At 35.5% G+C, this 25957-nt stretch overlaps 1 protein-coding gene across 5 annotated transcripts; it reads right to left on the reverse strand.

The window, feature by feature from the left end:
- Window positions 1–10800: 10800 nt before the first annotated feature.
- Window positions 10801–25561, reverse strand: LOC121323364 (endoplasmic reticulum junction formation protein lunapark-like). Of its 5 annotated transcripts, XM_041264390.1 has the most exons (15): window positions 25484–25557; window positions 24320–24391; window positions 23940–24020; window positions 22323–22364; window positions 21334–21521; window positions 20773–20831; window positions 20542–20582; window positions 18900–18983; window positions 18757–18811; window positions 17433–17645; window positions 17002–17052; window positions 14439–14544; window positions 13891–13961; window positions 13405–13521; window positions 10801–11164 (listed from the first exon to the last, which is right to left on the reverse strand). In XM_041264390.1, exons 3-15 carry the CDS (start codon window positions 23964–23966, stop codon window positions 10977–10979), a joined length of 1242 nt encoding a protein of 413 aa, XP_041120324.1. In that variant the 5' UTR covers window positions 23967–24020; window positions 24320–24391; window positions 25484–25557; the 3' UTR covers window positions 10801–10976. The 5 variants fall into 5 exon arrangements, with proteins under 5 accessions (XP_041120324.1, XP_041120325.1, XP_041120327.1 ...); XM_041264391.1 differs by lacking the exon at window positions 24320–24391 and having other exon boundaries at window positions 25484–25561; XM_041264393.1 differs by lacking the exon at window positions 17002–17052.
- Between the last annotated feature and the right edge of the window lie 396 nt (window positions 25562–25957).

A 25957-nucleotide genomic window follows, 5' to 3' on the forward strand; every position in this document is an offset into this window, starting at 1 on the left:
GGTTGAGTTGATCAACCTGTAGACTCTCAGGAATACTCACGGCTCTTTGAATGGAGCAGTTTTACAAAGGATTCCCTGATGCTGTAAAAAGCTCTAATAAAATCCCAAAGGGGTATTGACTGGTTAAATCCACTCCTGTGTAGAATTACAGTTTCTGAAGGCTGATTTAATGTTGTTATGATATAATCAGCCAGGAAAGGAAAACTTGTAAGTGGCAAATCCGTGTTCACAGAAGCATGTTGTAAGATGCCAGTTTTTTTGAGCACTTTTTTTCCCCCTAAAATATGAATGATTAAAATGTATAGAAATAACCCCTAGCCTTTCTTTAATAAAGGGAATAAGGTGAATACTCCTGAAATCATTGTGCCTGCCAATTATACAATTTCTGCTTGCGTATGGAGTAAGTTGATTGATTTGTCTTTTAATAAAGCAAAGGTTTAGTAAGGATTTTATCCATTCATAATAAAAAAAAAGTTTTATTGGTGGAAGCTATGGAAATTTAATGAGATATGACATTAGCATTTTTAAAACGGAAATTTAAAATATATTTTGTTATTATTTATTTCCCCAGCCTGACAACTGAACATTTGAACATTCAGATTTTATACATTTTACAGTAATTGATGTAAAAACACAAAAGCAAACAAAAAAACAACACACAAACAGTGTAACCAGTGTAAAGAATAAAATAAAGTATGATTCTTACATAGCAATTGAAACACAAAACCGGTGAAGCAGCTCTTTAATTTATCAGATGTTACAATTCAGCACAAATTTTGCACATTCATTTAGTAAAATCATCTAGTAAAATCTATCTACAACAAACATAGATGGATTGAGTCATGCATGGATGTACAGTGGCTTGCGAAAGTATTGACCCCCCCTTGGCATTTTTCCTATTTTGTTGCCTTACAACCTGGAATTAAAATTGATTTTTATTTGGATTTCATGTAATGGACATACACAAAATAGTCCAAATTGGTGAAGTGAAATGAAAAAAATAACTTGTTTAAAAAAATTCTAAAAAATAAATAGCGGAAAAGTGGTATGTGCATATGTATTCACCCCCTTTACTATTAAGCCTCTAAATAAGATCTGGTGCAACCAATTACCTTCAGAAGTCACATAATTAGTTAAATAAAGTCCACCTGTGTGCAATCTAAGTGTCACATGATCTGTCACATGATCTCAGTATATATACACCTGTTCTGAAAGGCCCCAGAGTCTGCAACACCACTAAGCAAGGGGCACCACCAAGCAAGGGGCACCACCAAGCAAGCGGCACCATGAAGACCAAGGAGCTCTCCAAACAGGTCAGGGACAAAGTTGTGGAGAAGTACAGATCAGGGTTGGGTTATAAAAAACATCCGAAACTTTGAACATCCCATGGAGCACCATTAAAGCCATTATTAAAAAATGGAAAGAATATGGCACCACAACAAACCTGGCAAGAGAGGGCCGCCCACCAAAACTCACGGACCAGGCAAGGAGGGCATTAATCAGAGAGGCAACAAAGAGACCAAAGATAACCCTGAAGGAGCTACAAAGCTCCACAGCGGAGATTGGAGTATCTGTCCATAGGACCACTTTAAGTCTTACACTCCACAGGGCTGGGCTTTACGGAAGAGTGACCAGAAGAAAGCCATTGCTTAAAGAAAAAAATAAGCAAACACGTTTGGTTTTCGCCAAAAGCCATGTGGGAGACTCCCCAAACGTATGGAAGAAGGTACTCTGGTCAGATGAGGCTAAAATTGAGCTTTTTGGCCATCAAGGAAAACACTATGTCTGGCGCAAACCCAACACCTCTCATCACCCCGAGAACACAATCCCCACAGTGAAGCATGGTGGTGGCAGCATCATGCTGTGGGGATGTTTTTCATCGGCAGGGACTGGGAAACTGGTCGGAATTGAAGGAAAGATGGATGGTGCTAAATACAGGGAAATTCTTCAGGGAAACCTGTTTCAGTCTTCTAGAGATTTGAGACTGGGACAGAGGTTCACCTTCCAGCAGGACAATGACCCTAAACATACTGCTAAAGCAACACTCGAGTAGTTTAAGGGGAAACATTGAAATGTCTTGGAACGGCCTAGTCAAAGCCCAGACCTCAGTAGAATTGAGAATCTGTGGTATGACTTAAAGATTGCTGTACACCAGCGGAACCCATCCAACCTGAAGGAGCTGGAGCAGTTTTGCCTTGAAGAATGGGCAAAAATCCCAGTGGCTAGATGTGCCAAGCTTATAGGTACATACCCCAAGAGACTTGCAGCTGTAATTGCTGCAAAAGGTGGCTCTACAAAGTATTGACTTTGGGGGGGTGAATACTTATGCACACTCAAGTTTTCTGTTTTTTTGTCTTATTTCTTGTTTGCTTCACAATAAAAAATATTTTGTGTCTTCAAAGTGGTAGGCATGTTGTGTAAATCAAATGATACAAACCCACAAAAAATCAATTTTAATTCCAGGTTGTAAGGCAACAAAACAGGAAAAATGCCAAGGGGGGTCAGTACTTTCGCAAGCCACTGTATAAGCTATCTAAGGTAAATGTAATAAATGTGCATGACTATAATGCTGAATTGCAGCTGAGTGCCTTAATTTCTTACAGTATGGTGTTCTCTTTTTTGCAACAACATACAGTATTAATCTTGATAAATACATGTTTAGTTGCCTGGCAGTGGATTTTATAGAGCAAGAACAATCAGTAAGCACAGTACAGGTAAGCAGGGCACCAGGACACCCTGGGTACTAATTCAATCTATCTACAGTTCCAACAAACGGTCATGTGTTGCATTATGTTAGTGGTACCACAACCAGCAATACCCAAATTATGAGAGCTTCCTGCGGTGTCTGGGTGCCCACATTAAATTTCAGTGCACTGCCTGAAATCCTTTTGATAACACAGCTTTTCTGAACTGCCCCACACCACTGCCTTTGTCCCCTGTACAATGGGCAGGAAGGAGATATTAAATATTCATAAAAGGTTAACCACCCACATGTATGGCACAGTAATAATAATAAGAATATATACAGTTTGCACTCACATATCTGACTCTATAAAATGTTGACTTCAGTGATGGTTTAAATAACGTGATGCATACCTGATTATTTCATTTTGGCCCGTATTTTTTAAATGCATCATAATATCTAAACCTTTTTAATGATTAACTGTTTTACATTACAGTAGCTGGACTTGTTCGCTTTGTTGTTGCTGCATTTTCATCAGGTGTAACTGGAGGAAGCATTGTCTAACTGCACAATAAAGACAGACTGATTTGCATAAGCAAATTTGTGCATGTGAAAAAAAAAGGGCTGTGACGGATAATCAAGTAAATTGTAACATTGAAGAGGTGAGCTTTGTATCAAAAAAACCTGTGAGGGCGTCGGAAATCGCATGTGACAGGTAAGTGCATTAATTTTATTCTTAATACAAGGATGGTAAAATTTGACTGTATGTATCAGAGTGTCGTATATCCAAGTGCTGACTATGTTTACAATATCCTTGCTATAACACCCTTAATTATAACAAACCTTCGGCTATAACGAACCTGGCCCTTGGACACCAAATAAAAAAAATATTAAAAAGATAATATAAACACACACTGTCAACATCCTGGTCCGTATGCATGGGATGCCACCTCCACAGTGAAGTCAACTCTTTTTTGTTGCTACTGGAAACTATATTGATCGTTTGAAAAAAAAAAAGTAACACAGGCACATCTCTGTCGTGAATATAGGTTGCCACCAAACACTTTTGTGGCTTGTTCAGCAACCATGCAACAAAGCAAAATTGATTAGAGAAAAAACAACAAAAACGTGAGGATCTAGTGAACTTTTCTTGTTGGCTTGAGTTTGAATAAAAGCTCTGTTTGTGATTCTTGCATGTTGGATTAAGATTTGGTGCACTTTGAAACGATTCATGTCAAATTGATTTTGAATAAAAGTCCAGCTTCAATTCATTATTTTTGCTTTTTGTACTGGATTTTAGTGAACAGCATAAAGCAAACGTAGAATGCTGCATACATGAGATGAAAAGGTACATGCAATTCTATTTTTATTCACAATTTCATCTCATTAACTTACTCCAACAGTTTATCATTCATTTTGATCCTTTCATTATAACGAACCCCTCAATATAACGAAGAAAAGGCTTGGCCCACAACAAGTTCATTATATCGAGGGTGTACTGTAATAGTATATATAAAAAAGTTGGGTATACTGTAGATTTTCATCTTAAAAACTTAATATGATGTCTATGTTTTTTTTTCTCCCCCAGGAATACAATGAAATTCTCTATGTTTGTTTCAACAAGATTTCAACAAAAACAGCTACAAGGTACATTATTTTGAATGTACATCACACAAAATATGAAACAGATTGAACCCTTTTTTGTATGTATATCTACTGGAGGGCTAAGTGATAAAACAAAATCTGACGTATATGTGAAGTTATCAGGAGCTCGGCGGGTTTTCCAGCCACAGTATACATCACCCTTGACTTTGGTTTTACTCAAAATATGATTAATTTCCCCAAAGAAATACATAGAAAACATTTTAAAACAACACAGATTCTATGTCTTAATAGCAAGCATCTTACCTTGAGGAGAAAGAAAAATTGCAGAATTAATTCCAGTTGAGCACTAATGTAGTTATACCAGGTGCAAACAGACACTGCCAGCAGTAATAATTACTTATCACATTGGTTGTTGCAGAAGAAGAAAATTAGAAAAAAAAAACAAAAAACAAAAAAAAAACAACACCACCTACCATTTCACACAGCTTAACCTGATTGCTGGAGTACATTAAGTAGCATAATTAATACAATGTGTTTGCTGTATTTGTCTTTATTGTCCTAGACTAGCAGTGAAGAGGGACACAGATTCTTCTGACCATGCTGTAAATACATCAACAGTCCCTCGGAGCAAGATGTTCAGAAGCTACTGATATTTCACAGTTACTTATTGTCTTGCCCACTGGGGCATGTGAGAGCCGGTCATTGGTTTCAATCTGGATATGAAGCTCCTTATATATATAATTTTATCAACCCATTTAAAAATAAATAATGCATGGAAGCAATCCTAGTCGCAGACATTTTGGAAAATCAGTTTGAGATCATTTCAGCTGAAGCCCCGGCAGTTTGTCTTATGAAGGAAGAGGAGCAAAGGATAATTGTCTGCAGTCCAGTAAAACACAGAATAACTGCCATCACACATGAATGAGCTTATAGCCAACCAGTCCCAGGGCCTCTAAAAGATAGAGCAGTTAATGTTCCCTTTTATTTTAGAGGATATGTCACTTGTGTTACAGATTTATACCATGATACAGCAATTTCACCCAAACAGATGGATAATGGTGTCAAATGAAAAACCATGAGTTTAGCGCAGATTGTTTAAATAGAAGCTCATATTGGACATCTCCAGTTGTACTTTTTTTGCTCTAAACCTTCCTAATCTCAATGGTATTAAATTTCATAATTTTTGTTTGAAGGAGGAACATTTGGCAGTAATGGTTTCCTAATAGCAAACTCAGAGAATACAAATCTGGGAGCCCAGTATGCAGCGGTTCCATAAGCACCAGTGATTTATAGGGCTCTTTATGACAGAAAGGAAAATTATCTTCTGCAGGTATAAATCAGGTAAAGAGTAGGAAATTGAACTTAGATATCATCTTGTCAGATGCTTAATGCTCTTTCTCCTGTCACTTTCGATAAGGCCAATTTGGAGAATCCTGCAGAGTAAAAAGAAGACAATTAACAATGACAGTAAAGTAATAGATGAAGCTATAAAATGAACCTGCTGGCGCAGGATGCTATCTATGATTTCCAGATGAAGTACTGCCAGGAGTGTATATCAGACTGAGCCAACCATTTCCCATTTGTAAGCAGCACTCATAACACTGCTAGCTTGTTTCAGTCACCTTTATCAACACACTTCTTCGTGTACTAATGAATAAATAATGACTGCACTTTAATGAAAAAAAGTGGAATGGTTTGCTTTTTATATTTAATATGCTGTGCTAATTATAAAATGAGAATTCTAATTTATCAGGATATATTTTCAAAGGTGTATCTTGATTGTTGAAACCCCCTTATCTATGGAATAATAATACAGTGTACCCCCTGCATGTTCAATAGATAGTTTCTAATATCCTTTTCAACAAAGCATTGTTCATTGTTTGTGGTTAGTTTTAGTGGTTCGTGTTACTGTTAGGGGTTAATGTCATCTTCAAAGTGCAATACAGGAGCACTGTGCTTTTCATTTCATTGCAGTTTATTGCTGAAACATCATGGCCCAATAAAGAAGTCTTTTAACTTATCAAGGCCATTTAGTTCAATAGCAGCCATGGGATTGAGGTTACTATGGGAATATATTAATAAAAATAAATTTCATAGGACAAAATATGGTGAAACAATAAATAATCTGTCATGAAGACAGATAATGGAGTGCCACATTGGATTGACATAAAAACAAGTATGTCACAGGGTTTGCATGTGTAGTCCATGTTTGTCTTTACAGGGTTTGCATGCGTAGTTAATGTTTGTCTTTATTGACTGGGTCAGGAATAAAGAAGGCAGTGACTTGGATCTCGTGCTGTGAAGTTGACACCGAGAAGAGAGCTGGGTGAAACTGAGTTAGCTGATGACACTGATGGGTTTCAGAAATTGCCGAACAACGTGATGAGACAAGGCAGGTCTGAAGATCAACATCATGAAAAGGAAGACCATGCAAATGAGAAGCAACTGAGTGCTGGGAGCAGATCAGCTTGAAGAGGTCAAGCAATCTAAATATCTCCATGCATCTTTGACAACACCAGGGAGCATTTAGAAGGAGCTAAGCATCCAAACAGAAGAGAGAGGATTTGTCTGTACAATCAAAAACATTCAACCTGTCAAAGACCGTGAAAGAAGAAAAACTGACACAACTCAAACAATGTAGATCTCCTGGTCTTTAAATATTAAAATACAAAATGAAATTAAACAAAATAAGCTGACACGTCAATTAATAAACAGAAACATTTTTAAATTCAATACCATATATTGTTATTGTGACTTTTAAAAAATATATATAATTAAAAAAAAAAAAAAGTTTCTTACTCAAACTAAATATAGTTTGACTTAAATTGTTACAAGCCTTACTCATTGTAATTGAATGTGACTTGAAATAGATGTCAGGGTATAATAAATTTGCTTGATTCTTTAACAAGCATTCATACACACAATTTTCAAGATTGTTTTAATGGGTATAATTTTTTTTTCAGACAGAATTTTAGACCCTCCTTAAAGTTAGTTAAGTCACAAAATAATATTGTATCTATATTCTGAATAGGGCTGTGTCCAATTTAGTATGCCTTGTTTGCATCCAGACAACTGGTTTGCAATAAAAAGCCTCAAACAAACCTGAAGAACATTGTGAGGAGCTCACCCTTCGCACCACAAATAGAAATGTGACATGCCTGACGTACTTGTCTATTTTACTTGTTTTGTGCATCTGTTTCATATTCGGACCAAATAAGCAAGGTTATTTTCCTCAAGGGCTCAGGAGGGCATACTATTTCATTTCTTCAGAAAACTGTTTCTCAGGATTTCAATCTTCGCTGCTAGATATGACAAAACACAATATCAAGTACACTTATGTTTTTTATCTGCTATATTTTCAGTGCATAAATAAAAGATCAGTATAAATTTAAGTCAAGCATGGCAGAATGTTCTGCTATGTGCATGTAGAAATAGATATGAAAAGAACAATGGACTATGGGGTCTGAGTGGTGTACATTTTCCCTGAGATTGGAGAATTACCATTGTGCAGGGCCAGGCAGAAGACCATTTGTCATTCTTGAAAATCAATTAGTATTTTTTATATGACTGATCAGGTCAAACACATTCAAAATCAAGATATGAGGTCTTTTGAAGTTTTCTGAAAGCAATTTCAAAAATGAGATTTGAAATGGCAGAGACTGGCAGTTTGAAGTCATCTGGAAGTAGGCAACCTTTTCTTCTGTAGATGTGCTGAGTAGTCAGGATTATCAAAAAAAAAATAAAAAAATAAAATTATTCCCCAGTATTCCATTTTAGTGATATAATTGGGGCAGTATGTAATAAATGACATTTTAGAGTGCAAAATACAAACACAGATACTGTACATGTTACTCAGTGCAAAACAATAATTGGTTAAAAAATGTTTTAAAGATGATAACTCTTGCTATAATGAAACAAAATTAATATGCCTTTAAGTTACTGGCATTTATTGAAATCTACTGTGTACCTTGAGATGTTTGATACACAGTATATTCCAATAAATGCCAAAAACAAGTTAAGGTAAGGATAGAAACTGCATAGGTATCAACAATACTACTTTTTGCAATAATACATTGCAATTACAAATGAACAAAAAACATACATCATCATAATAATAATAATAATAATAATAATAAGGGAGCCCTATCTGACTTATATTGCTGCATAACTTATGAATACTTGTAAAGATATACACAATATTATTATGTATTATAATGCATACAGGCAGTGGATTTCAAAAAACAATCACTAAATACATTTGTAAAGAGCAAAACACTCTTCAACTACCTGCTTTTCTTTCTTTTTTCTTTTTTTTAAAGCAGCTCAGAGGTCAACCTCTTCCAGAGCATTGTACAATTGGGACACTTACTGTTCATGTCATGTTGATGCATTACAAAGTACATAAGGTCATGCTTCTGTACACATGCATTATCAAATTTGAGAGATAAATATTTGATAGTCACTCTTTAGGCAGTTCATACTATATGTGAAAACTGATGGGAGAATGCGTTGTTTCTTGAAAGGCAAAAAAATGACACTTTGCTTTCAAAAGCCAAGGGGGTCAAACAATCAAGATCCATGAGGTTAGATGTCAGCGCTATTATCTACCACTGTCGTAAATGATCAATGAGGTAAAATAAAATGATCACAAGCTAAAATAGCCTTACTAATGAAAATAGAACAGCTTACAATATCCCTTAGTGACACAGGGCAATACCTTGTGGACATCAATACATGCACTAGAAGATAAATCATTGATCCTATGTGCTTAAACACACCCTTGTTCTAAGGAAGAGTAAACATGTATCCATACCACATTTTTATTCTTTGAATTTCTGTTGGGATACGTCTAAAAAATTACAATGTAATCTCTCCAAAATAATAAAACTTAGTCAATGACAATTTTTCCTAATTCTTTGTTATAGATCTACCCAATTTAAATCTACATACCTGTACATGATAGATGTAGGTTACCAATTATGGATATGCAATACATGAAACATTTAAATAAATGGAAATAAATGGAAATGAATAAGAAATGTCTTACTGGAACCCTTTTGTCCATTTCACGTGGGTGGGAGACAAGATTTGTAGAGATGTTGAGTATCAATGTATTTGTGGATTGAGGTTGTACGGTTACCTACTTTACAGGACCTAAAAATGTGTGTTCATGATGCACTTTCAAATTAACTGCATGAGTTCTTCCTAAAGAAAGGTAAAGTGTGCACTATTTCATGACAATTGCCTCCTTTGTTGACCAGTTTGTCAGCTATACCAAGACTGGACATCACCAGACATTCAGCATGTCCCTATCGGTGATCAAACACTATTTCTACTGGTTTTCCTTCAGTATTGGGTTTTATTTTAATCGATTGTATATTTACACGTGTTGCAATCACTGTAACCATTTGACTTGTCTATGAGGCTGGTCTATTTAATCTAGAATGAACAGATTTTGTTTATCAAACTGACTTTCTAACTATTAGGAAAGTATTTGACCGTTAAGAGTTTAAAGCATGGAAAGTTGGTAATGGACATGTCAATCTTGTCAATGATGGAAGAAGGTGCAGCAATGAAATACATATGCATGATACAATAGTGAAAAAATGCTTTTGAAATATTATTTCAGTGAGAAGTGCATTAGAATCAACTAACAGCGGCCTTGAGAATTGGTTAGGCCATCTCGTTCAGTCTTTTAAAAAAAAATGTGTAGTTTTATATCCACCACATGATAAATTTAAAGGACAGTTACAGAAAATATCATCTCCTGACTGGCAAGCAAGTAACAGGTAGAACAGGCTTCACGAAATCAAACTTGCAGTCCACATTCTGGTTTGGTTTTACACTACAATTTGATTTCTTAGTAGCCATTTCATTTTAGTTGTACATTACCCAAGGTAACAAAGCAATTCACTGTATCTCAGGAAAGCAAAGAAAACATTTTATATATATATATTTTTATTTCTATTTGAAAACCTTAAAAACACACTAGAGGCACACAGTTTGGCAAATATACTGTACTTTACACATTTTCTGGAATAAATAAAAGCTTAAATCTAAGTTGAATTCTCTTTTCCAACCATTCCCATGTAAACACAAGGCTGCCCTCTTTGTGCTAATTATTGTCTTAGTACCTGAAATCTTCACAACTCTTCAGTTATTGGCAAAAGGCAACATTTAGCTGTAGCTAATTATACACACACATTATTGTGTTGCTTACGTGTAACAGTAAATTGTTTTTATATTGTTCAGTGTAAACTCCATTAAAAGACACATTCCACAACAAACAAAAAAAAATAAACAGTGCTGACTTTCTCGATCATCCAACATGTATTTTACCATTAAGAATTGTGTTTAATGTTTGAAGCTCATTTCCTATTTGACGGGTGCAAAAAAAATAAAAAATAATAAAATAAAAAAAACCACAAAGTAACAAGACAGGCTGATCATCTTTTCTCCACTTTCTCCTTAAAATCTACTCTAGATAAAGACACCATTACTGTATAAAAAAAACAGTGACACATTTTACACTGACGCCTAAACAGTTCCAGTACCATTTTAAACCAGAGAATCTTGCCTGTTTAGACAGAGCCTCGGCAAACTTATCAAAAATAAAAATGCAAGTCATATTTAAAACAAGTCAAAAGCATCAATGTGTATTTTAATTGGGATTCAGGCACAGGGGCCTTCATTCAGTGTCCACGAAGGAAACCTCTTCCTGTTCCGCTTCAGCGTTCAATGGTTTTTGCTCCTCCACTTGGAGAGTCTCTCTTTCATTACTGGCCTGAGCATCCTCTGCCGTTTCTGCAGGCTCCCCTTCCTGAGGAGTTTCTGTGTCCACTGGCTTACATTCTTGTCTCTCTTCTTCCAAAGGGGCTGAAATGCAGCACACAAACATTTACTATATTCACTATAAGCAAGATTAAAAAATAGAAATATACAAGACAGAAATTGTTCCTACAGTGATGGCCAGTAGTTAAAGATTGACTATGCAAGTTGTTTCACCTTTAATGGAACTACCGTAGGGTATATTTGCAGAAAATAACCAGTGTCTAGTGCCAAAGTCTTACAAAAGATTTGAAAACACGTGACAAAACTAATATATTTGGCATCAAATGGCCCTTATCCTTTAAAACTAACCGTAACTAAGAGAAATATGTTACTGAAAAGTAGTAATCAATTGTGCCACCCAGATTCGACAAATAAATCAAATATTCACATATAAGAATTATACAAAGTGAAAAGCTATGTTTAGTAAGAACCATTACCTTGTAAGATTGTAAAAAAAAAAAAAAAAAAAAAAAAAAAAAAACTACCCCTTAACCTCCAGCTATTTCAGTATTTTACATAAGAATGACAGTTTGCATTATTCAGTGTTGGTTTCAAATGGGCCAGTGTGCAGTAGTGTAAACAAACCAATTCTGATTCAAGGAGATAGAAGTATCAGAAATAATCCATTCCAGAGGTTAAAGGGTTAAACAAAATGATCATCTTATTTACAGCATGCAAACATTTACCACTGATCATTAATGCTAAAGTGCGCAAAGCTGCTTCAATTAATATTCTATATGCAACTGTTTCCAAAGGACATATGCAATCTACAGGTAAACTCTGAGCACCAAGCTCACAAAAATAAATCTACAGGGTGATTGTAAAGTCTAGGCCACTGTGCAAATCTCCTGTGGAAAAAACAAGTTCTACTGTTGATACAACATGGAAAACATTAGTATGCATAATTTTCACAAGGATATACAACACCTCTTGACAGTGCATCCTTCAAATCAGGTTAGGAATGTTGTTTCCACAAAACAATTGCAAATTGACCTACTCGCTTAAATAAATAACACAATTACATTCAATTAATTAATTAATTTAATTAAATAAAAAAATTTAAAAAACACCCTGCATTTTTCTGAAGATTTTTCATTTTGGACATCATTCTGGAGTGATGTAAACTATTAAAATACAATTAAAATGCATTATTGTTGTGGACTTTCAAAAATGCAACAGATTAAATAAATAACTTCCTTCTTTTAGGTTGATTGAATAACAGGCAGGTGATGGATAAATCCATATAGCTTTTTATTGACAGCAAAGCATATCTTCATAAAAAAAACAACCTTTTTTGGTGATGGACATTGAATGAGGAGAAACTGTGAACTTTACTCCGATCTGTTGCTAAAGGTATCGATGACTCCCCTTTCTGAAGGCAATCAGGGAATGATCCCCCCTCTTTTCCCCAGCTAATCAGAGAGAAGCATAAAGCAACTAGTAGGCATGATGATGTAAATGGAAAAAGGAAGCACATACAACAAATAAAAATATACCCCCTGAAGAAAATATTACAGAAAATATAAATAAGTTGCTTTAAAAGGATGGTAACATTTGAACTTTGCTAAGAAAAATAAAAGCTCAACTTTTAGATCCTGTTATGACTTTTTTTTTTTTTTTTTGTGCAACTGAAGTTACTGTTCAAAACAAAAAAATCACTTTGGAAATAAAACAGGCGGCCAGTACTAAAAGTCTCCAACGTCCTGGGATATCAATGCATTTTTTACAAGCATGTTGGTGTTACTCTTACAATTTTACATGTACAATAGAAGCTACTAAATCAAATTAAACTACATACAAGTACTGCATGTTAAGTCTGTTGTAGGGATAAATGTGTGGAAACAGATGCTAATAAACAATTTACTGTAACTTTATATTAATGAAAAAATAGTACATAGTTTAACCACAGCAACAAAAAAAAAAAAGCATACTACTTACATTGGCACTGGTGAGTTTGTTTTATTAATGGTAGCCTGAAAATATTATTTCCTCAGGTTATTAGTAAGCTCCTGACTATGCCAACTGTGACACGAATCAGTCACCAATTCTGCCCTAATCCCCACCCCACCCACCCTAACAAATATGATAATTGGAGTATTCTAAAGATCAACCACGTAATCGGGGGAATTTTTTTTTAAAGGTGTCAACGTCAGAGTTCTAAGAGTTTTTCAAACGCCCAGTCTCCCAGTTAATCGCGTAAATGAGCCATTTTGAGGTCCCCTACCAGAAGGGTTGATGGGGGCCTGAGGAAGAGTCCGCCTCGAGCAGCCACTCTGCAGACACACCTGATGTTTGGGAGTCAGTAAACTGTCTCCTTTCAAAACTAAAGTCCGGGAGACGTGGGGCCTGAGGACGAGTCTTCCGAGCAGGATTTAGAAAATAGCAGTATGCGCATCTAAATGCTAAAAAAATGCAAAAGGTTAACATACTTCAGTTATCCTACCAGCCTGTGGTGCAGACTTAAAAGTACACTGCTTTAACCTGGATAACAGAGCTGAAAATCTCAACCTTAACATTTAACACAAAGAATACAGAAAATATAAGCAACATATGCACATTTTTAAAGAGTAATTATTGCAGCCATCATACTGTCTTGGTAACTATAATCAATAGTAAGTTCTTCATAAAATAAACATTTTTAAACTACAGCACTATTGTCCATGCAGTTTATTTAGTTTTATTGACAGGGATATATGAATGAATCAATAAAATGACAGAAATACACAAAATGTAAAGAATCATACCCCAAAACTAGATTTCCAAAATCTTACCGACATATTCAAATTCCTCTTTCAAGGCCATGCCATTATGGGAAAAGCACTGCTGACAGACAAGGGCATATCTTTAAAAAAAAAAAACAAACAAAAAAAAACAATGAAGACAAGAATCTGATTATTCGGTAATCTTAATTATACCAAATTTTTCAAATGTATTCAACAGGTGTTTTCAACAAAATGTTGGCAAATTAATACATTAAATGATCACAGAAACTCATACCGCATGAAACCAATCAGATTCCAAAAAAATTAACTATGAAACACATTTTTTTTTTTTTACTCCAAATGCATAGAACTTCTTTACAACTGCAACACTATACACTGTACATACTATTTTATCCATAGCCTTGTTACAAAGACATTGAAAAAACGTTTAATCTAAATGATGCACAGTTATAATACGCTGCGCAATTTGCTGGCATCAAAGTTAGCAATTAAAATGGACTTAACTAAAACTAAAGGCACTACTAAATAAAACTAAATAAAAGTAGGTTTACAGTATTGGGAGGAAACTGTAATAGTGTTAAAAAGCCTCATTTTACCTGTTCTGAGGGCCGTCACCTACTAAGAACTCAACAACTCTATCCATGATTCCTCTCTCCCGTGGAAGGATAGCTCTTGCAAGTGGAGGGCCGGGAGGGTGCACGCCTGTAGATGTAAAACACCATGCACAAAACAGAGTCACAAAATCAGCTTTAGTGCAAACTAGACATGGCTGTTTTTGTGAAGAAAAACCAAGCATAGGGCATAACAAATTAAATGGTTTGTAAACCATGACGTAAAATGGATATGTGAAAAAGATCTGTATCGTCGATACCACCAGAGGTTAAAACAATGAGGCAGTGAAACAGTACAGTTTTACTGTAATGGAACTTTGAGAGAACCATTCAATACAGCAGTCTCCCAAATGTTGACTCTAAATGTACACTGTGGAAAGTAAGTTGCCCTCAATATGGCAGCTATATTTGGCCAAAGGATAAATGTCAAGGTCAGTAACATATTCAGCACGCAGGATGTGTAAATACCACTAGCTCAAATGGTGTCTGACATATGCGGCTTTGAAACTTTAGTGAAGGCAGCTGTGTAAAAAATAAATAAAATAAAATAAATAAATGACACAAAAGGGTTAACTTGCATTGTACAATAGCCATAATCAACCTAGTACCACCTATGAAGGTAATACCTCAAAACATCACAGCTTTATTATCCGGAGTGACAAGTCTCATGTACCCAATATCACAGCCATCCTATGTCACAGATCAAAGTGAAAGTTACACTGTTACAATGACAATATTAAGTGCACATCTCAAATGGCTTGTGAGATAATAGCAGTTGAAAGAACTATTTTAAAACACACTACTTTTGAAAGCATAAATTGTGTGCAATTCAAGAACCCCCAATTTGACTTGCTATAATGCAGCACCAGGCTGCAAGGCACAAAAAATAGAACAGGGCTCCAGACTAACCTTTTACCCGAGATGCCAAAGGCTCCTAGACCAAAGATTCTAGGCACTAAATTCAATTGTTGGGTGCCATTTTCAGTGATTTGATTGTTTCCATATTCAACTGCTTAAAATTACAAAAAAAGCTTGTTGTAGAACTAAAATGATACAACACAGACACATAAAATGTTTAGATCCAGAAATAAAATCAGTTTTCCCTGCAACATCTCCCTGCTTTACTGCAAAACTCACAATACATGTTTTAACGTAACCAGTGAAATTCATGAAGAGCTTGCTTTTTTAGCTGTGAAGGTGCATTTTCTGCCAGCTCATTGTCTGAATCATCTATAAGCCATCGCACAATAGAATCATCATTAACAAATTCTCGTCTCACACATGCACAGCACGTTAAAATACATTGGAGTATTTACAGGTTACGTATGAGCGTAATGAGTAGGGGGGGGACAACGACAAAAAAAACACTACAGCTCTGCTTGTTGGTGTTTTTTTGTTTTTTTAAAGGAGACAGTCAATTTTGGTTTAGGAACCAATGTCGCCTAACAAAAAATACTGTCACCTAAAATATTTTTCAGTCGCGTTGGTAACTATTTTAGTCGCAGTCTGAAGCCCTGAAGAAAGGGGAAAAAAAAAAAAAAAAAAAAAGTTTCCTTATAAACTCCACATCTATGCCAATCAGTTGATTAAGCAACCTCCTGAAAGCACTTCTGTTAATAGTACGTAGTGTAGTCAGATGAATCGACAAATGCACTGCATACAACAGTTGCCAGTGAAAAATGTTTCAGAAAAATGTTTAATAATTACTTTCGGACCAGCATCCCTCCAGAATCATGTACCTGGGTATTCATGCTGTTAGGGCCTATGGTAATTAATATAATTAAACATCAAGAGCAACCATCGCAAGATGACTGGTCATTTTTGCAGGGCTTGGCAAACTCTCAACTACCTGCTGGTTATTAATTTACCAGCATACGGAAGCTCTGTGGTACATCACTTTGTATTAAATTGTTGTTTTCTTCAAAATAAATGGTCTAATGAAAAACAAAGCTTAAATCTGCCAATTATAAAAATAATAAAAAAAGAAGCTCACCCTTTCAGAAGAAATGCATGCCATTTATACACAGCTATGAACAAACCGATAACTCCTCTAACATACAAAAAGATAATTACCGCAGAGATTTAACTTGTCAGGGGCCTTGCAGAAGAACTTTCAAGCAAATTCTTTCAAACCCCTTCCTGTGTTAAGAATGAACCGGCTTATTAGGTTGTTGTTATCACCCTCCCCTCCCACACAAGTGATTGGCTAAAAAAAGCCATCAATTAACCTACTTCAGGTGATACCATGTCAGCTTAAGCACTTCTGTGGCTATAGTCTATGTAGCTGTCAATATCATTTAGTATTCCTACAGTACGGACAGAAATCAGCAGTCTAAACTCAGAGACTATGAGTGAACAGCGCAGATACATAAGCAATGTTGAGAAGGAGAAGCAACTTTGGCCGATAGATGCTTATCCCTTGCTAGCTGAACGTTGCCTCAGAACAGAGATATATCTTTTTACTATTTTTGAGATCACACTTTAACACTAGTTTCTACAACCTATTGCTCACATTTGTTATTCTCCGTGTAAAAAACATGCTTCCTACCTCTTGTTCTTAATCTTTCCTCCATTTGTGCCCCTAACCCTCGGACTAACACTAAATAGAAATGAAAAGGGGTTCATCAAGAAAAGGTTCTAAAACCAATGCATTAACTGATTATCCAAACAGAACACCTAATACCTAATGTTGTGCAAGTATGTTGGTGAATATTAAAGGCTTAAGTGTGGTTCCAAACCGGTCAGTTAAATGGTTGAAGAATCAATTACTTTAAATGGACTGTTCTAGTAAGAACCTTTAATTAGTGTCTGCAATCAAGAAATTAGACATTAAAAAAGTAAATACAGGTAAATCTATGCATAGCACCTAAGAAAGTCCACCCTCCTCAACTGAAACCTAACATGGGAATCTGTTTAGTTATTTTCTATAAAAAAGCAGGAATGGGACAGGTATTTCAAAACGGTATATGCTTAATTTACCCATTCCAGGTACTGGTGTACCAGGGCTCATGGATCGTCTCATGAGATTTTGCTGGGTGGCTGCCATGGCCAGGGTTCGCTCTGGGGGACCACCGGGGGCAGAGGTGGGAGAAGGCGCTGAAGGGGTAGCAGAAGGACGGGGAACTCCTTGGTTTGGATTTATTGGAGTTGCAGGAACAGGATTTATTTGGGAAACATTCCGCTGACGAATTTCTGGAAAAATAAATCAATAATTACAACTGTAAACTACCTATTTTAGCTAACAGCTCCTTCCAGGTTTCCTGGAATTGCTCTCTCTTCTCCTCGCCCTGTCTCTACAGGTGTACCTGAAGGATTTGGTACTCTCATCTCCTCCTTTGGTTTCTCGTACCACCTTTAAAACAGATGTCGACTAGATCTCCTCCGGCATCTCAGAATGCTTCTCAGCTATCTCACCACCTCAAACTCAACCTCTAAATCTGACCTCACCTCAGTCTCTTATCTATCACTCTTTCTCCACCCCCTTCTACCAAAGTTCTAGATGTTACTCTTGACCCACTCCCTGTATTTCTCTCCACATCTTTTCCCTGACAAGCACTTGCTGCTTCTTTCTTAGCAACATCAAGAGAATCCGTACTTTTCTCACTACTTTTCCAACCCAACTCCTGGTCCAAGCTCTTGTACTCTCCAGACTGGACTATGATAACTCTCTCCTTGCGGGTCTTCCTGCCTAGGCTATCTACCCCCTTCAGCTCATTGAAAATTCTGCTGATCGTCTCGTCTTGTGTTCTCCAAACCTTGCTACCTCTCTGCTTCGCACTCTCCACTGGCTACCGACTGGTCATGCCTCCATCCTTCCGTGCCCGCTCCTTCTCTTCCCTAACCTCTCTGTGGTAGAACCAACTACTGGAGAATTTCAGGACTGCACCATCTCTCATTGCCTTCTGCCACCTACTCATGACCCACCTGTTTAGACTGCACTTGTAGATCATTTGATCTACCCCTCCTACTATGCACTGGATTTGTCTGACCTAAGCACCTAGTTACTGGATCTTCAGCTAATGTATCACTGCACTAGTATGTCATTGTAGATATAACGTGTTGCATCCCTATTTCATATTGTATTCTATTAGTATTATTGCACTTACTGCATTTAAATATTAATCTGGCATTGTAACCCTGCATTGCCCTGTAATACTTATAAGCCATCTTGATAAAAAGCCAAATTAAAAAAGGTTATCCAACAAAGTGTTTCAGGAGCAGAGGTCCAATGTAGCTACAGTATTTCTTTTACAACTGCTCATAAATTCAAGAACACTAAAGGTTTTTATTTTTATTTTTTTACCTTGACCAGGCCTTGGTGTCACAGGCGGTCCAGCCACTGCTGCAATTTCCTGTTCCTTTAAAAAAAAAATATTATAATAATAATAATAATATACATGCAAGTGTATATATTGTCCATCTGTCAAATACAGTCAAAGGACTTACATTTTTCTTCTTTGAATCAGGATCAAATCTCTCCAAAATTAATTTTGCAGTTTTATAGGTCTCTTTTTCCATAACTTCTTCAAGCTAAAGACAAGATAAAAATTAAAGAACTATTGGTTATATTATTTTCTTGAGTGTAAAGTCCTTAGTAAATCTGTCACTGTTTAGTTACGTTGAAATGCAAGGTGTAACATTTTGCAAAGTGTTTGTACATACGAAATTAGCATTAAGACTGTATATTGACTGTGTTAAAGATTTCGATGATATCAACACAGAAAATGCTGTAATAAAAAATTAAGAATCTGCAAGCTAGCAAAATATCTACAAACCATAATGGCTGCTAATTCTGTTTAACGGCTTCATTGATAGAATATTGCTAATTGTTTACGTATAATGAGAAGAATAATTACCTGCACCAACTTCGATAATGGAATGTGCAAAAATCCATCAGCTATAATTATTGGAAGTTATTAGACATGACAGTAAATGACAGGCAATTTCTCAGATTTATATCCTCATAGCACTTAATGCTATTAATAAAGAAGGTCATTAGCAGAGTGCTTTATGGAATAGTCTCTGTGCCAATTAACCGCTGTCTGCATTGATTTTAGATTATTTATTAGCAATAGCAATTAGCTTGCTACAAAGTGCTGTGAAAACTCAATAGAGGCAGAAAGAGCTATGAAACTTCCTGTAATGACTTGGAAGAGCCTATATCTCATTTGCTTCGGCATTTGTCTCGACTACCACTGTGAGGGGAGAGCTGTAATATTCTTCAGAGGAAAATTAAGCAGAGTTTAAAATGAGTTACATGCTAATGTATTTAAGAGGTTACAACATTGGAGAACCATGCAAAGATTCCTGTCAAATTAAAAAGGATAGGTTATCAATTATACAGCATTCATTTTAATAGTTATAGAGCAGTATGATGCTTTATCATTTTGTTAAAGACTATTTCTGTACAGTGTAATGTTCTACTATAAAATTGTACTTTATTGGATCACAGCTTTGGATATTTCTACACAGCTCTGAGAAATCATGGAAACCCATTGAATTTCACTCAAAAAAACCCTCTTAGGAGAATGCTTAATGCTTTAGCTCCACGAGAGGGCAGAAATAGAAAAATAAACAGAATACAAAATAATTCCTGTTCTTGTAAATCCTTCTGGCTACCACCAATTAAAACAAATAAAATAACTAAATAAAATGGCATGACAGACATCTTCAAATCTCAGCTCAAAGTAATGCTCCCCCCCAGGAGCCAAGATGCCCAGCCAATTTACAAGTAGAACAGTTTTCCAGGAATTTCATTTCCGTGCCACCTGCGAGTAAAGTTTTTTGTTGGGTAGAGTTGCTACATAATGTGCTCACATTGTCACAACTCTTACTGTTGCAACACATTGGTGGCTCTTTCACAGGGTACAACTACAGCTTCAATTGATGCTATAAATAAACAGCAATACAGAGCACCATCACTGCATTGTCAAATTTTTGACTCCTGGCAATAAGCTCTTGAAGCAGCAGCCAAGCTGCTTATAATGGCGTACAGGGTTTATTCACTGTTCCAAGGTCACATATGGTACGTGCTGCTCATTGCTAACCATTGTGGAGCGCTTCATAAAATAACGTTCGTAATACTTACTATCTTCTTTTTTTGGGCTTTTAATTCTTCAAGCTTTTCGTCTACAAAAGAAGGAATGAAAAGTTAAAAACAAGTTCATCTTAATGATCCCAACCTTTAAAATGAACCAGGAGTTTTCCCAACAGTTCTGTTTACACAAACCAGTGCTCAATTGTTAAAAATGTGGTCACCAAATGTTAACCACATTATTTACAGAATGTCAATATGTAAACCAATAAAAATAAATCTTACTGTTTCTTTCTGTTCGTTTGGAGAACATCCAAATCAGCAATTTTCTTAGGAACCATATTCTGTAAAAAACATAATAAAAGTGTTGTTTTGTTCTCATTTTTGTGCCTATTAGAATCTCCAGCTATTTTCAATTAATTAAATTTACATGAAGCCAAATTTGACATTGTATATGCAAGTGAATTCTTAATATAAATAAAAGCACTGCAAGCATTTTTTATTGAAAACATTTTAATGTAGAATCTTTCAACTGTGCAATTATGACTTACTCAAATGGATCTGGTTTGCATCATAAAACTTTTCAGAGGCTCAAGAGTGTTACATTATACCATTATCTATAATGTCAAAAACATACATAGAATGCTTGTTATACAGATAGTCAACTGTCAACGTCTCCTTCCAGACATTTGTTGCAAGCAATATTTATAGATGCCATATTTATCAACAGAATTTAACACTTTACTACAGAAAGGTTCTTTTCACAAGTACAGGAAATCACACACCACAAACTTTTCCTAGCGACATTCATTTCAAACCTTTAACATACTTATTAAATCTACTTACAGTATTGGAAACACAAAAAATGGGAGTGCCAGGATTAATTTTGCAGTCCATTCCTCAGGAAGATACCATATATACACAATGATACAAGTAAGAAGGTAGAGAAGAGAGGAATACAGAAGCAGCCTTCCACCCCATTGCTTTAACAGTCTTTGGTTCTTTTCCCTAAATTCTTCCAGTTTCTGTATGTCCTGAGAACACAAATCAATTTAATAGTGGATTTTGTAGGAAATATTTTTTTTTTCTATATTCTTGATTTACTGAAAACCACACCCTCTTACCAAATTGAAGTTGAAATACGATGACAACTGTCCTGTTGAAATTTCCAAACAATTTTGAGCCCAATTCTGCATGTTGTAGGGCATGAAATCCACTTTTTAAACTCTGTGAAACTGTAAATATTATTATTATTAATCCCCCCACCCTCCACTTTTGTTTTATTTAGAATGTTTATTAAAGGATTCTTTACCCATTTAATGCACAAATACATTTGAGGAAACTGAACTTTTCTGATCTGAGGCATGAATTGGTGAAGATCATATACATGAACATCAGTTTGAATTCCAGCTTGCCCTGCCTTGACATTTCAACACATGGAGGGAAATTGGCCATCAAAGCGTTTTGTATAACTTGTCCTCTCAGATGTCTTTAGGGGAACATTATCTGATCCTGTATTGAATCTAAGTTCAAATCGGCTGGCTTCACAGTTTGCAGGTGTCTCTGTCACTCTAGGCAATTTTTTTTTTTTAAACCTGCAAAGCAACAAGGCTAGCAGTATCAAACAAGTCAAATAAACACCTTTGGCTGATAAGAAAATTACAACCAGAAACCCCCCTTTAAGTATGGGTTAGAAAATATTTTAAAAACAAATCAAAACACTTGTATCTGCCCTAAGAAAGAGACACTCGCATTTAACAAACACATACATACATACATAGCAGTTTCATGCTTTTAGGCATGGCCAAAAAACACAATCAAAATAAAAATGATACCTTGTCAATGCATTCCAAAACATCTACTGTGGAAGGCTTTGCCTGTTTTAGAGAAAATAAAATAAGTAAATATTGTGGGCCAAACACATTAACAGATTTCTTAACAGATTACTATTACCGGACCCTATTTATGAAAGGTTTTCCCGAAAATGTTTGATGAATTAACTTTTTATTCAAAATGTTTTAAGGAACAAAAGTGTCTGAATGCATCCAGCTTTAGACTCTTTAGGGCACACAGGGAGGAACAGTTTTATGAATATTTAAACGTGTTTTAATCCATTATAACAGACAAAAAAACAAACATTTTTAGGAACTCAAGTTAAATCCTTGTGAAGAGGTCCCCGTGAATCAGTGATTCAACGTACCACAAGCTTTGCGACCATCTATTTGTTTTTTCAATTTTGGAAATACTATAATAATTATTTACACTACCTATTTGAAAAATGACATTTCCTTGTCTGAGTTAATGTGCAGTATGTCTTAGGAGTTACTCCATTCATTAAATCAAGCAACAGCATTGAGAAAGACCATACCTCTAAATAACTTTTTTTTTTTTTTTTTTTTTTGGTGTAGCTTTCTCAGGCACATTATTTGTGTGCGAGATCAGCAGTAAAGATTTGTTTGTTGACCTTGGTTACAGTGTAATAATTGAAATGCTCAATGTACAGCACTACAACGCAAACAAGCCATTGCCTTTAAATGCAGACATGAACTTTCAAAAGATCTTTGGTTACAGGGACCTGGACTTCTAGTAACAGGCTGGGTGTGCTGCCCTGATATTAATAGTTATACTCAGTAGAGAGAAACCAATGAGGGACTAGTATAACTGAAGGAATGGCAATGAATACCACCCACACTTTTTGTAGTTGCAATGAAAACTGTAAATGTAAGTCCTTAAACAGTTTCACTTTAAGGATTTTTTTTTTTTCTGCAGTATTGTATAGATTTTTTTGTGCCACAATGAGATATTTGCCCTCCTAACAGAAAATACTTTCAGCTGGTGTTAAAACGTTTTTTCTCCCAAGAGATAAACGTTGTTAAGTTTAATTTATTTCAAGCTATGAGCAAAATGCTTGTCGAGATTAACCCAGCTGGTGGTTTTTGTGCTCTAGGCGGCTCTCAAAGCGATTTTCTTTTGAAGGATTCTGTGTCAAAAAATTGTCTGTACTTACTAAGGAGTTCTTTATATGATGACAAAAAACCTGCATCTAAAATTCATAAATTAATTGAAGGATACTACAAAATTGAAAAAGCAACTGCCCGGGTTCCACAAACCACTAAATACACCAATTCGGGAATAACCAAGTTAACAGGATTAGTTCCAACTGGGAGCTGTGAAACAAACCACCATTGTTCTATTAGATTTAATTACATTTAAATTCACCTACTTTGGTGAAAACAATCACAATACAGGTTTTGGTTTCACGCAACATTCAGAAACTTTCAATTGTTGTAAAACAGTTCCTGCTCAACTAACAAACCATTTAGGAGTTTACTGTCTCAGTCACGCTCAAATCACTGTAGGGCTTGCACACAACAAAAAGTAGGAGTTTTATAAAATCAGAGCAATGTGATATTTTTGATTTTGATGATGCAAGTTCATAATTCTATACTCACCCTCCATCTAGAGACTACAGCTCCCATGTTTGTCTCATGCAGTGTTATTTACTTGTTTCTTGAAGACATCTACTTCTTACACTTCCACGAAAAAAGAGAAATCAGCATGTTTAAATAATCAGCAATATCTGACATAACATTTTTCATGGTGTTCAAAGCAACAAAACAGCATTCGTGTCATAAGGCAACAAATTAAGGAGGTAAATATAATTACATGGACATACACATCCAGTACACCAACTACACACATAGGCAAACTAGCGTTAACTTTAAAATGATACAACCTCATAAATCAAATATAAAGCACATATGAGAATACTTGTGAGTTCTTAACATTGTTAAATAAGCTGTAATAAGGATTGCTTTAAGAGTTTCTAAACCTGGAATTAGAATGCTGCTCCCGAAGGTCCTGGTCTTAACTTCCAGTACTATATCTGAAGCAGTTCCAGCTGCTGTAAACAAACCAGCCACGACTTCAGTTAAATACTTCAGAAAATACTTTGTGGATGCAACCAGTTTGTAGCCTGGCTTAGCCTAGATAAAATAAAATAATTTCACTATTTTACTAAATACAGCTGGTAAGGGTGTTGGTTAAATTATTCACATAACATTAATATACTGTGTTTAAAATAAATACTGGGACAGCTACCCCGGCTCGAGTTTTACAATTTACTGTACACGTAATCGAATACTCATACGAGAATGCCCACTGCTGACACTGTGCTTAACTTTTAAGTATTGAGTTGTTGCAACTTTTTAGTACTGCAATATTTATTTCAACAGATACAGAAACTACATTCAACGTTAGGCTTGCAATACAATGAATGCACGGATTGTCTGCACATTATTTAGTGAGGCGGCATACTGTACAATCTCCAACGTTGAATATGTACATGCAAATTGTCTTTGCAAATGTTGTTTTAGGCTTGAAAAATTCTAAATGACACACAAATAAATAAGCGCTTTCATCTTAAGAAATGATGGCAGGTACCAGTCGTCAAGTACAACAGTCACATGAAAACCAATAATTAAGAATACTGATGCAATCCTACCCCCGTAATTTTGCACATAGCAATTCAACACTTTTAGAATACTGATATTATGGGTTCTTAATTCCCCGTTAATATATATATTATATATATATATATATATATATATATATATATATATATATATATATATATATATATACACACACACACACACACACACACACACACACACACACACACATATATATATATATATATATATATATATATATATATATTACAATGCATACAATTTTAAAGTAATTGTTCAAAGGGCAATATTTGAAAGTGAGACAACTTTTGTTATGTGCTACTTGGTTTTGCTTAAGTACGTCCACTGAAAAATGCAGCGCTCTCTTCTTAGGCCCAGAACAATCACATCATGGCGATGCAAACAAAACGTAAACACGACTTCATAATCTGCTTTTCATAAACGCCCAGTCAGTTTTACAATAATTCGAATGCATCACATGTTGTTTCTTAAACTAGAGATTAATTTGTCGTACAATTTACCTGCAACCTTCACTTAGCCCGCTCCAACTCTTAGAGTTACGCCCCTCTCCAGCAGACAGCGTATAACTCCACAAAATCAATCCCATAAACCAACGCACAGGGACAATTTTTTTAGCGCAACTTCGTCACGTGACATGGGAAGGTTGATGATGAGACAAAAAAAAAAAAAAAAAAAAAAAAAAAAACAGGGAGATGTTGATATTTGACAGCCAGAGCGTTGGCAGCTAGGTTAGTTTCATTTCTGAAAAATATGATGTTGATTTAGTAAGTTCTTGAAGTAGGAAGTCAAGCTTTTAGAAAATACCTATGTATTTGTACTGAACTAAACATATTGTCAGTTGTTAGAAGTAGAAAAGGCAGTCTTAGTAAAGGCAAAGTAAAACTTGGGAAATGCATAGTAAAACTACTATACTAATTCGCCTAGTAAACTTTTTACAAGGTTGAAGGGAACTTTCATCTGCTAGTAGTATTCTA

Source organism: Polyodon spathula, chromosome 11 (genome assembly GCF_017654505.1).
Source record: "Polyodon spathula isolate WHYD16114869_AA chromosome 11, ASM1765450v1, whole genome shotgun sequence".
NCBI lineage: Eukaryota > Metazoa > Chordata > Actinopteri > Acipenseriformes > Polyodontidae > Polyodon > Polyodon spathula.